The sequence below is a fragment of the Arachis ipaensis genome, chromosome B4 (genome assembly GCF_059453495.1).
Source record: "Arachis ipaensis isolate K30076 ecotype BB chromosome B4, ASM5945349v1, whole genome shotgun sequence".
NCBI classification, from domain to species: Eukaryota; Viridiplantae; Streptophyta; class Magnoliopsida; order Fabales; family Fabaceae; genus Arachis; species Arachis ipaensis.
In genome coordinates, this window is record NC_142439.1 from 129,796,611 (window position 1) to 129,808,965 (window position 12,355).

The 12,355-nt window shown below is 38.5% G+C and overlaps 3 protein-coding genes and 1 pseudogene across 4 annotated transcripts; 3 read left to right on the forward strand and 1 right to left on the reverse strand.

Moving 5' to 3' along the window:
- The first annotated feature begins 583 nt into the window (after positions 1–583).
- Positions 584–3,755, forward strand: LOC107638019 (subtilisin-like protease SBT1.1). 2 transcript variants are annotated; one of them, XM_016341222.3, is made up of 3 exons: positions 584–695; positions 972–1,940; positions 2,249–3,755. In XM_016341222.3, exons 2-3 carry the CDS (start codon positions 977–979, stop codon positions 3,604–3,606), a joined length of 2,322 nt encoding a protein of 773 aa, XP_016196708.1. In that variant the 5' UTR covers positions 584–695; positions 972–976; the 3' UTR covers positions 3,607–3,755. The 2 variants fall into 2 exon arrangements, with proteins under 2 accessions (XP_016196708.1, XP_016196707.1); XM_016341221.3 differs by lacking the exon at positions 584–695 and having other exon boundaries at positions 778–1,940.
- Positions 3,756–5,281: 1,526 nt separating this feature from the next.
- LOC148569200 (uncharacterized) lies at positions 5,282–8,584 on the forward strand. The gene is made up of 4 exons (XM_088484933.1): positions 5,282–7,334; positions 7,739–7,894; positions 7,973–8,332; positions 8,510–8,584. Exons 1-4 carry the CDS (start codon positions 5,379–5,381, stop codon positions 8,582–8,584), a joined length of 2,547 nt encoding a protein of 848 aa, XP_088341059.1. The 5' UTR covers positions 5,282–5,378.
- A 5-nt stretch (positions 8,585–8,589) lies between these two features.
- On the forward strand, positions 8,590–9,370 carry LOC148569201 (uncharacterized; annotated as a pseudogene).
- A 460-nt stretch (positions 9,371–9,830) lies between these two features.
- LOC148569202 (uncharacterized) lies at positions 9,831–10,327 on the reverse strand. Its single transcript, XM_088483719.1, has 2 exons — positions 10,133–10,327; positions 9,831–10,061 (listed from the first exon to the last, which is right to left on the reverse strand). Exons 1-2 carry the CDS (start codon positions 10,325–10,327, stop codon positions 9,831–9,833), a joined length of 426 nt encoding a protein of 141 aa, XP_088339845.1.
- Between the last annotated feature and the right edge of the window lie 2,028 nt (positions 10,328–12,355).

Here is a 12,355-nt window from a genome sequence, read left to right on the forward strand (position 1 = left end):
AAAATTAAACTCTTTAAAACAATGACATAATAATAACAAGTTTGATGTGATGCTTTGTCACAAACCTTCAATAGAATATATATTCTCAACCAACATATAATTTCATCGCCGAAACTTAAAATTCAACCAATGGAATGCTTCAAAGCACAAAGTACACATTTTTCTACATAATGATTTGAAAGACTTGCTAATAATCCCAAGCAAAGTTTCCTAAAATGGAAAAAGTGATCTAACAGTAGAAGTGGAGAAAGAGACTTCTATTTATTTTTAGTAGCCAATGCACATGGACACTTAGACAGTTAGACTTGTTGCTGCCTGTTAGTAATCATATCATATATATACTCTAAAGTTGGAAAATAACATTAAAGATATACTAAGAAAATAAGCGCTGAAAAAGTCTACTAAGGCGCATAAATGCTTTCATTATACCAGTATGACTATTCCTTCTTATGCAAGAGTCTATTAGACTTTGCATGTGAGCAACGTTCATGCTCATTTATTATGTGTTGAAAATTAATCATAATGTTCCAAGATCTTGGTACAAATCGATTTTCTTAGAAACTTATGCTATTTGCCGAAGATACATAACATAAGTTGTTTCTATATATTAGATCAGTAATGCATATAAAGTTTTTCACATCATTATTATCTAATTCAGGGTTTACAAACGTGAGTATAACAAAAGCAAAGAAAAGGTAGTAATCTCTATTGCTTAGTTGCAATAAGCATATATATAGAAAGTTAAATCTTTGGTGTAAACTCACATGCAATTGACTTGTCAAATCATATAACGATTTTTAAATATCAACTTCATACGAAGACATCTGTATTACGTGAGTTTCCACTATATCTTTCTAACTTTTTCAGTGCTTATTAGCATTCTTTATACCACAGTTTTTCTCATGCTCTTGTGCTAAGTGCTAAATCATATGTTCTTATGCCTAAGTATTTGATTTTGTTTTTCTTGTCAGGCATCATGATTTCTAGATTACTCTTCATATTCTTTGCCCTTATGGTGACAAATTCAATGTCTATGATGGTTCAAAAGACCTACATTGTTCACATGGACAGAACCAAAATTAGAGCTTCAATTCATTCTCAAGACATCACAAAACCATGGTTTGAATCGGTCATTGATTTCATTTCTGAATCTTCAACACAAGAAGAAGAACAAGAACAAGAGATTCTACCTCCTCAGCTTCTTTATGTATATGAAACCAACATGTTTGGTTTCGCGGTGTGCCTTTCGCAGAAGCAACTCGAATCCTTGAGCAAAGTCGATGGCTTCCTTTCAGCCTTACCGGATGAACTATTAACCCTTCACACAACACACACTCCAAATTTTCTTGGCCTAAAGAATGGAATAGGCCTTTGGAGTGCTCAAAATTTGGCCTCAGATGTAATAATTGGCATCATCGATTCGGGGATTTGGCCGGAACACACCAGCTTCAAAGATTCAGGGTTGTCCTCTGTACCTTCTCATTGGAAAGGTGTTTGTGAACAGGGCACAAAATTCTCTGCTTCAAATTGCAACAAGAAACTCGTTGGTGCAAGGACTTATCTCAAAGGGTACGAAAAATCCGTAGGGAAGATCAACGACACGGCGGATTATCGTTCCCCTCGAGACTCCATAGGGCACGGAACACACACTGCTTCGACCGCAGCCGGTAGCTTGGTGAAGAATGCAAGCTTCTATGGCCTTGCTAGTGGCTCAGCAAGTGGAATGAGGAAAACTTCAAGAATTGCAGCCTATAAAGCTTGTTGGCCTGCTGGATGTGTTAATTCGGACATACTCGCTGCCATGGACCAAGCAGTTTCCGATGGAGTTGATGTGCTATCACTCTCTTTAGGTGGATTTCCTAAACCTTACTATGGTGATAGCATCGCCATAGCCTCGTTTGGTGCAGCGAAAACCGGTGTTTTTGTTTCTTGCTCTGCAGGTAAACAGGGACCGATTATAAAGGGGCGAATAGTGACTTCTGTCGGCCATAATTTTAAACAATTATATTTTTATACGTATTTAAAGAAATAAAAAATCTTGTGTAATTCAAATAGTTTTATACGTGATTATTTTAATAATATTAACATATTGTTTTTTTATGTAACTATCGTATCAAAAATGAAACCATTGAAAAAACTTTTTAAGATTTTTTATGTTTATAAAACCTTTTTTTTTTAAGATTCAATAATTTGATAATTTCATATCATGTGTCAATTGCTTTTAAAATTTTTAGATCCGCCTATGTAGGTAATTATGGACCTCACCCGACTACGGTTGGAAATAGCGCGCCATGGATCATGACAGTTGCAGCCAGCTACACTGACAGAACGTTTCCGACGAAAGTAAGGCTCGGCCGCGGAGAAGTTTTCCGAGGATCTTCGCTGTACCATGGAAGAAAAACAAGTCAATTGCCTCTTGTTTATGCAAAATCAGCAGGTGCTAATAAAGAAGCACAATACTGCACAGAAAACTCACTTGATCAAAATCTTGTTAAGGGAAAAATTGTTGCTTGTGAGAAAGGACTAAACAGCAGAACTGAGAAGGGAATGGTGGTTAAAAAGGCCGGTGGCGCCGGAATGATACTACTCAACTCAGAGAGCCAAGGAGGTGAGCTTCTTGCTGATCCTCACATATTGCCAGCAACTTCATTAGGTGCCTCAGAAAGTAGCATTGTTAGAAACTATATCCGAACTTCGAAAAATGCCCCAACAGCTTCAATTTCCTTCCTAGGGACAAAATATGGCGAGCCTGCGCCGGCTATGGCAGCGTTTTCTTCTAGAGGACCAAACTATTTTGGACTTGATGTGATTAAACCGGATGTCACTGCGCCCGGTGTGAACATCTTGGCGGCGTGGCCTGCGAAAGTTAGCCCAAGTTTGCTGAAAAGTGACAAAAGAAGTGTTATGTTTAACATTATTTCAGGCACTTCAATGTCATGTCCTCATGTTAGTGGCATAGCTGCATTGATCAAATCTGTTCATAAAGATTGGTCTCCTGCAGCCATAAAATCTGCATTGATGACTACTGCATACACATTGAACAATAAAGGCGATCCGATCAGGGATGCCGGATCGAATAATTCGGCTTCTGCTACTCCTTTTGCTTTTGGTTCTGGCCATGTTAACCCAGAAAGTGCGTCTGATCCAGGTTTAGTATATGATATAAACACACAAGATTATTTAAATTACTTATGTAGGCTTAACTATACAGATTCTGAGATTGCTTTGGTATCAAGAGAGAATTTTGTGTGTCCTAAAATCTCAGTTTTTCAAGCTGGTGACTTGAATTACCCTTCATTTTCTGTTCTATTTGATAGAGTGGGACAAAATTCTAATGTGACATACAAGAGGGTTGTCACAAATGTTGGAAAATCACAAAGTGCTAATTATGTGGTTAATGTTGAACAGCCAAGGGGAGTTTCAGTTACTGTAGAACCAAGGAAACTGAAATTTGAGAAAATGGGACAGAAATTGAGCTATAGTGTGACATTTTCTTCAATTGGAAAAAGATTAAGAGATGCTGGTTCCAATTCATTTGGGTCACTGACTTGGGTTTCTGGAAAATATTACAAGGTTAGAAGTCCTATTGCTGTAACATGGCAATAGAAAATTTGAGAAGAGGATTTAGGGAACTTTACTTGATTGGATGAATCCATCACATTATTGGTGTTGAAAATAACATTCTCTTAGTTTAGCATCATCATAAGGATAATTTCTTTGTAATTGTTTCTTTCTAATTATTTTTCAATGTTGTAATTTGGAGTGTTCAATTTTGATATCCCAGCCAGATTCAAGCCAAAAATCAAATGGGTATAACCACAGAAAATCACCCTTAGAGACTTGAAACATTATTTGTGCAGTTATGCTATCTAAATATTATTTTATTTAATTTAAAAATAATAAACCCATTTCTTGAAAATTTTCCAAATGTGTTCATTAACTAAGTTTATCATTCTTTTTTCAATTGTTAATAAAAACAAATATTTTAACAACATTTTTCGTATCAAAGTCATATATTTAAAATCTTCAGTGAAGAATGGTATATAATACCATCAAAGAAATTATTCATCCATATTTTAAAATTGAAAGGCCAAAAGTGTATATAAAATAAAAGATTAGAAGATATTGCGGCGATGATCAGCTACTAAACCAAATATCAATAGTTCTATCTGGCTTTGGACAGATCACAGATCAGCTATCTTAGTTTTTGATCTCTCACTTATACTCACTCTATTACTGACTTACACAATGGGAGAAAAAATATTTGGTGATACTACAATAATGATTTGATAATTGTTTTTATGTGAATAAGTTTTTTTTAATCATTAGATAATAAATTGTAGAATTTAATTTTGATACGTTATAAAAATGTTATCTTAATTTAAAGTGTGGCTAAACAAAAAAATTATACTTTTAAATTTTAATACAAGTGTTTTCATGAAAAAATATTTAATTGTCAAAAATATAGTTAATAAAAATAAAATCTTTTTAGACAAGATTAAAATAAAATAAAATTTAAAAAGATTTTTAAAATTTTTAATAAATTTTAAAAATAAAAAATATACCTGGTCCAAATTGAAGGGATTGAAAAGCGGTTGATTTTAAAATCTAAAAGCAATCATTCCCAGTCACAAAAGTTGACTAAATCCCCATAGTGGTCCCCCAGATTCAGCCCGTGCACCAATTTTACCCCTGAGATTCCAATTGCACTGTTTATGTCCCCCAGATTCCGATTCGAGCACCATAATGGTCCTTCGAAGATTTTCCGGCGTGACTCAGCGACGGCGTTGCTTATGTGGCACAGCCACTGCCACGTTGGAGAGTCAGAACGACGTCGTTTCATGGGGCAAAACGAATGAAAGCCCACATGTCGCCGTTTTGATCACAGTGAGAGTAGTAGTAACTTGAGCAAAGGGTTTGGTATTCGTTACGTCTTCTCCTCCATATTTTCTCACCTCTCTCAACGCTTGGTCTCCTCCTCCATAAGCAATAGCGACAGGCAAGGGCACTGCTGCCTGGTTTCTTAACATTGCTGTACTGAACTTGGGGGAAGGTTCGTGGTTCACCATTGAAGCATTGACTGAAGAACCGTTTAAGCTAGCTTCAAGGTACAAATTTTATTATATTTTTTTGAATTTTTTGGATCATGTTTCATTCCTGATATGGCCGACAGTAAGAAATTACTTGAACATGATGCATGTAGTTTGTGTTAGAATCCACTGCCTGTTAGGGTTTTAGTGTTTTCCTTCTTCAAACCAGTAATGCATGCTCTGTTTCTTGTGAAAAGAACAGGGGTTAATCTCTGGTGGTGTGTAATATCTAAGTTATTTGTTGTTTATGTGTTGCATGCGTGGTGAATTTTAAGCATTTCCTCTGTTATGTTGCAGATGAACGCCGAATTGTTAGACATAATGTTTCATCATGGGGGAAATTTTGAGAGGGGGAAGGATGGGAGATGGACATACACACCTGACAATAGGCATTGTTTGGGTGATCTGGATGTGGACAGGTTGGATGTATTTTACCTGAGAAATTACTTCAAAGAGCTAGGCTATGAGACCATGAAGGAGGTTTGGTGGCAGGTCCCTGGGATGAGCCTGGAAGTAGGTTTGAGGCGTTTAGACTCTGATAATGAGTTGAGAAAGCTGTGTAATCATGGTGGAAAGAACAATGGGGTAGTGGATGTCTACATTGAACATGGCATTTCAGAACCTGAAATAGTACAAGGAGAGGATGTTGTTGTGCATGTTGATGACGAGGTGAGGGATCTTGGAGAGCAAGCCAAGTCAAATGCCAGAATGGTGAAAGACCCCCCTGTCAAACCTACCACCGAAAAGGACCCTCCTAGGAGTTTAAGCATGGTAACATACAAGCCCGAAGCTAAAGAGGCGTTACTGAAGAAGAGCAATGTGAATTCTAACATGGAGTCCCAGCCTAAGCCTAAGTCAAATTGTAAGCCTAAGACAGTTTCCAAACCCAAACCCATGCCCAGACAGAACAATGTAACTAGGACTAGGAGATATTGTCTAAGGTCTGTAGGGAAAGGTATTTCAAAAGCAAAGGAAAATGCTAGTGATCATGTTCTTTTATCCTCTGACTCAGACTCTCATGACAGCTACGAGAGTGCTGAGGACGAGGCCTATAAGCCACAAGAGCCGGATGATAGCTCAGATGAATCGGGCATTGGATATACTGTTCCTTCACAGAAGAAGAAAGTCAAGAAACCCAATGCAAGGAAGAAGGTCCAGGCTGAGAGTGGAAAGGAAAAAGGGAAGGCCAAGGTCTGTGTTGATGATGATGGATTTGTGGAAGACGTTTCTGATGAAGATGTGGACATTGGATTTGTGGGGGGAGGTATAAAGGGGGATAACCATGATGCTTTTGATCCGGGGTCAGAATCGGATGGTGGCAATTCGTGGCACTCTTTGGAGATGAAAACACCACCTAATTCAGAGGATGAGCTGGTTGGAGAAGAAAGTTCAGAGGAGGTATTTCCGGTGTTTAGACAAGGTGCTAGGTTCGGGGAACTACATTTAGAAGTCGGGATGAAGTTCAATACTAAGTGGGAGTTCAAGGAGGCAGTGAGGGAGTTCACTATACAAGAAGGGAGACGGATGAGGTTTAGGAAGAACGATGGTAAAAGGGTGAGGGCAGTATGTAAGGTAAAGGATTGCAAGTGGGTTGTATACGCATCAAGGGACCACGAAGACAGTTGCTGGCAAGTTAAGACTTTCTTCAATGACCACACTTGTCCACGAGAGGATAAAAACAGGGCAGCAAATAGAAATTGGGTTGCAGGTAAGTTGGTAAAAAAACTAAGGAAATATCCCAATTTCAGGAACTGTGAGGCTACAACATATTTCAAGACGAAATATGACTTGTCGCTCAATAGGAACTCTATATCACGGGCACTGTGTGATGCTAGAAACATAGTCTATGGGGATGCCAAGGAGCAATATGCTATGCTTAGGGACTATGGTGAAACACTATTGAAAACAAACCCAGGATCAACTGTTCAGATATGCACAAAGCCACAGCCTAGTGGTGAGGTCATATTTGAGAGGATGTATGTCTGCTTGAGTGGCTGCAAGTCAGGTTTCAAGGCTGGCTGTCGTCCGTTAATTGGACTTGATGGGGCTTTTCTAAAAACTGTGTTCGGGGGGCAAATTCTATCGGCTGTTGGACAAGATGCTAATCATCATGTCTATGTCATTGCCTGGGCAGTTGTGGAAGTGGAGAACTTTGAGAATTGGAAGTGGTTTCTAGAGTTGCTACATGAGGATCTTGGAGACTACAAGACCCATGGGTGGAACTTCATCTCTGATATGCAAAAGGTAATTTCTTACTGAAACCTTAATCCTTACTCTCACATAAGTTTAAATGTGTAAAACTATGTGGTATATACTGTGGTGTGCTGTTAGTATACTGCCATATTGTGATGATACCTAAGATATAATTGTTTGATACTTTATGGTATATACTGTGGTGTGCTGTTAGTGTCTGCTGCTATACTGTGAATACTGCTCTGATCTAATTGTTTGATTACGTACTATACCATGATGGTGTGCTGTTAGGTACTATTATGGTGATCGATTTTCAAAGTTAGGGACTATTATGGTGAAGGATTGGCAAAGTTAGGGACTATTATGGTTATCGTTATGCAAAGTTAGGGACTATTATGGTGATCGATTTTCAAAGTTAGGGACTATTATGGTAACATAATGCTTGATATCTTCAGGGATTACTGCCTGCTATGAAAGCCGTGATGCCTAATGTGGGACACCGATTCTGTGTCTGGCACTTGTGGCGAAATTTCAATAAGCAGTGGAAGGACCTGGAGCTTAGGGGACTGTTATGGGAGTGTGCTAGAGCTACAACATTTCAAGAGTTTAAGGTACATAAAGCCACTTTTTTTGAAACTGGAGTTATCTAACATGGACTTCTTTCCCAACTATTAACTGTTGAATTTCAGGAATACATGGATAGGATAAAGCGGCTGAACGAGGACGCATGGAAGTATCTTGACAAGTGGCCAAGGGAGGCATGGACGAGGTCACAGTTCAGGCACAACCCGAAATTGGACTCGATTTGCAACAACGCCTGTGAGGTTTTCAATTCAAAGATCAAAGAAGCAAGGGGCAAGCCTATACTTACTCTTCTAGAAGAGGTGAGAATGTTTGTCATGCGGACTATGGCTAAGAACAAGGTTAAGTTGGACAATCACATGGGGCTGTTACCACCCGTAATCAAAAGTAGGTTAGAAAAGGTGAGGAAAGAGTCCAGACATTGGCATGCTATATGGTCTGGAGATACTGGATATGAGAAGTTTGAGGTCCATGGGCGTCCAACAAACCATGTGGTAGACCTGGGGAAAAGATTATGTACCTGCCAGTTCTGGATGTTAACAGGTTATTCTCTCCCATCCACTTACCTTTGCTCATTTAATTTTAAAGTAGTGTTATAAATAATTTTTGATTTAACCTAAGCTGGAAGTAAACTGGACTTGTAGGGATTCCATGCGTTCATGCTTGTGCAGCACTGGCCAGAGTCAACAAGCACCCAGAGGATTTCTGCCATAAGTTGATAACCATGGAGTCTTACAAGGAAACATACAAGTACCACATCAATCCTATACCTGGCCAAGCCTTCTGGGAACAAAGTCAGTTTAACAAGCCATTGGCACCACCAATCAAGAGGAAGCCAGGGAATCTTCAAACAAAGAGGAGGAAGGACTCAGATGAAGTCTCAAGTTCTAGCAAGAAATCTAAGCCAGTAACAGCCTTGAAAAGACAGCTTCGACCTTTCACATGTAAGTACTGCTTGCAAAAGGGTCACACCAAGAGAGGATGTGAAAAGAAAAGAGCAGCTGATGCTGCTCAAGCTGCAGCTGATGCTGCGGCTGCTGCAAAGGCAGCAGAGGCTGCTAAAGACCCTAAAAATGCTAGTGCACAAGCAACTGCAACTGCCCAGGCCACCACAACTGACACTGCATCTGCCTCTGCATCTGCCAGTGCCACTGCAACTGCTACTCCAAATGCAACTACTACTGCTACAGCTACGGCTAATGCTAATATTACCATCAATTCTGCTCCTATTGGTCAAGCATCAGAAATTGATCTGTCACAGCCAATTTGTTCTGAACCAGAAGACTCTCAAAAGGTACAATTTTAATTCTATAATAAGCCTTTGTAATTAATGGAGTAAAAACTCTGAAAAAAGTTTACTGAGTGACAATGTTTGGTATTTATTTCTGGTTTGAAATTTGTGTAGTTCACTGAAGTAACCGGGGAACCAGTCACAAGACCTGCCAAACTGCCTACTAGAAGAAGGTCACCTCCAACAACCCCTTCTACAGCACTGGACCCAATGAAGGGTGCGAGTTCTGCCACTGCTTCACGATTCACAAATTTTCTGAAGTTTGTGCCGACTCCTGGATTTAAGCACCCCCGAAAGAAGTGAACTTTCATATTAGGAGATTAGGACATTTTGCTTGTCAAGTGTTAGTTTTTTGTTAAAAGATACAGTGACTGCGCTCACTCTAAACAATGGTTCATTTTGTTGATTACTAATCAAGTATGTCATGCTACTTGTTCAATTACTTATGGTTGTAATGTGTTAAAACTATGAATGGTTTGCCATATTTTGGTATTGATCAATTAATACTGTCCATGGTTTGGATCAATCTTGCTGTTACTTATTTACAAGTTCTTTTACTTCATCCAACAGGATATTATATTATATCAAAGTAAGATGATTTACACAAACCTTGTTATGTTATCACATAACAGTTTCATTCATTAATTTGGGAACTGCATTACATTGACATGTTCTCAACCCTTTAATAGCACCAATCCTACAAAAACAACAATTACTAAGAACCCAAATCCAAGAACATGAGTTATGAATTTCAGATTCCTAATGTCTGCCTCCATCTTGCCCATCCGCCATACAAAGTTCATCTTCCTGTCACCATCATCATCTCCTGCAACAGCTCCTTGAGACAACTCCTCTTGCACAGAATCAGCCCAGACGAATAACCCACACCATGTTTTCCCACTTGTCTGCAACCAACCAAAATAATCAACCGAAAAAAAAAATTTCAATCTGCTACAAATTATTAAACTTTACTCACATTATAGTTGGGACAACCAAAGAAGGGCTTGTTAGGATGCGACTCCGTCCCAGACCACCTTAGCACCGGGCGACAACCACAGCCGCACCAGTCCGGAACCCGTCCAAGCCTGCTTCGCGTCGTGCTTCTTCTCCAGTTCTCCGTCGACGATGACCGGTTGGAACTTCCTGCAACATGACTCCCACTTCCTCTCATGGTGGACAGCTATCGGTGTACAGAAGAGATGCAGAAGAAGACGTTGATGGAGAGAACCTCAATGGGAAGGCCAACGAAATTTTAGGGTTTAAAAATGAGGACAGGGACTACATTAGGGAATTTTATCACACATTCCACGTCATATGTACACTACGGCGTCCAACGTGGCAGTGGCTGTGCCACATAAGCAACGCCGTCGCTGAGTCACGCCGGAAAATCTTCGAAGGACCATTAAGGTGCTCAAATCGGAATCTGGGGGACATAAACAGTGCAATTGGAATCTCAGGGACAAAATTGGTGCACGGGCTGAATCTGGGGGACCAAAATGGGGATTTAGTCCACAAAAGTTACTCCATTGAACAAAACAAAAATAATTAAGAGTCCTAAAGTGAGAAATGTATATATCGAGTAGGGGTGGCAAAACGGGTCGAGCCCGTCGGGCCGATCCGCTAAAAAAGGCGGGTCGGGCTAGGATTTAGAGCCCGCCAAATTGAAAAAGCCCGTCAAACCCGCACCGCCAAATTGGCGGGTTTTGGCGGGGCGGGGCGGGCCGGTCCGCCGGGCCGAAGATTTTTATTTTTCTTTTTTTTTATTAAATAAAAGTGTGATTACTATTATAAAATTAATAATTATAGAATTTTTAAACACTTTTTTTTCATTTTTTGTTTTTATTCTTCTTTTAGTTATTAACTTTATTTATTTTATTTTACAATTTTGTATATATGCTCAAATTATGTGACTTATTTTTTAAAATAAAGATGATTCTATTGACAAATATTATTTTGAACAATTTTATTGAAGTTAAAAATTAAAAAAAAAATAGTAAAAAATTATATTATAATTTGACTATTTTTTATTTGTATTTGATTTTTTAATTATTATTTTTTGGTTAATTTTAATGAATTTTATTTTTAAAAAAAAAGAAGCGGGCTAGCCCGCCAATCCGCCATAAAGTGGGGCGAGCTAGCATTTTGAACCCATTTTAGTTGGCGGGGCGGGTCGGTCCGCCCCGTTTATAGGGCGGGCCTAGGCGGCCGGCCCGCTTTGCCACCCCTAATATCGACTTGTGAAAATTCAATTGCTTGCGAATTGATAATGAAAACAACGTTTGATAATTGGTATACATAGTGACAAATATCGTAATATATGAACTCGCGTCAATACCAATGATAAGTTGCTAGAAGCTTCTACGCGGATATACTATTCTATTATAGTTCTACAAAGCTCTAATTTGGATATACTGGTGGTCAATTAATTTATTAGGTCCCTTCCATATTTTAGATTTCGTATAGAATATGATGTTATGTGTTCCCTTTTACAAGAACAAATTGAACAAATTAAACAAATAAAGAAAATTAGATACTAACCTTTCAACGTTGTTCTTTGAAAGGCAGCTTCTTACGGTATCTAAACTTTTCCCAGACGCGTGTTTTTTATTTAATTTTACACGGTTTCTTATCATCATTTCTTCTTCGTTTTTTCTTTTCTTTCTTCGTTCTGAGTGGAAAATAAAATTTCCGACAAGAAAAAACTCGTATTTTATTTCGTAAACTTTTTATCTTTGTAATATTAACGATAATAAAATTAAATTTAAAATCTCTCGTCAGTAAATCGTTTTTACTTAGTTTTGCAACCCGTTAAGCAATTACACAAAAGTTAATGTTCACGGTATCAAATGAGTAAACTATTATTTTTATTCATAAAGATTCAGAATAACAATTTATTTAAAATAAGGAAATTGACTTTGTGTTTGTAAAGAGTTAAAAATTAAAGTTTTGGAATTTGATTAAATTAGATTATGTTAGGAAGAGTAGTTTTATTGAGATAAGCCCCAAAATGGTCCATGAGATTGGCGTCGTGCACTAAAATCGTCCCTGAGATCCCAATTGCACCAATTACGTCCCTGAAATTGAGAAAAGTGCACCATATTAGTCCCTGACCCATTTTCTCTTAACGACGTGATGACATGGCTGGATGACGTGGATGGTAAGTGACACGTGTCACTCCATGATTTGGCCACGTGTAATG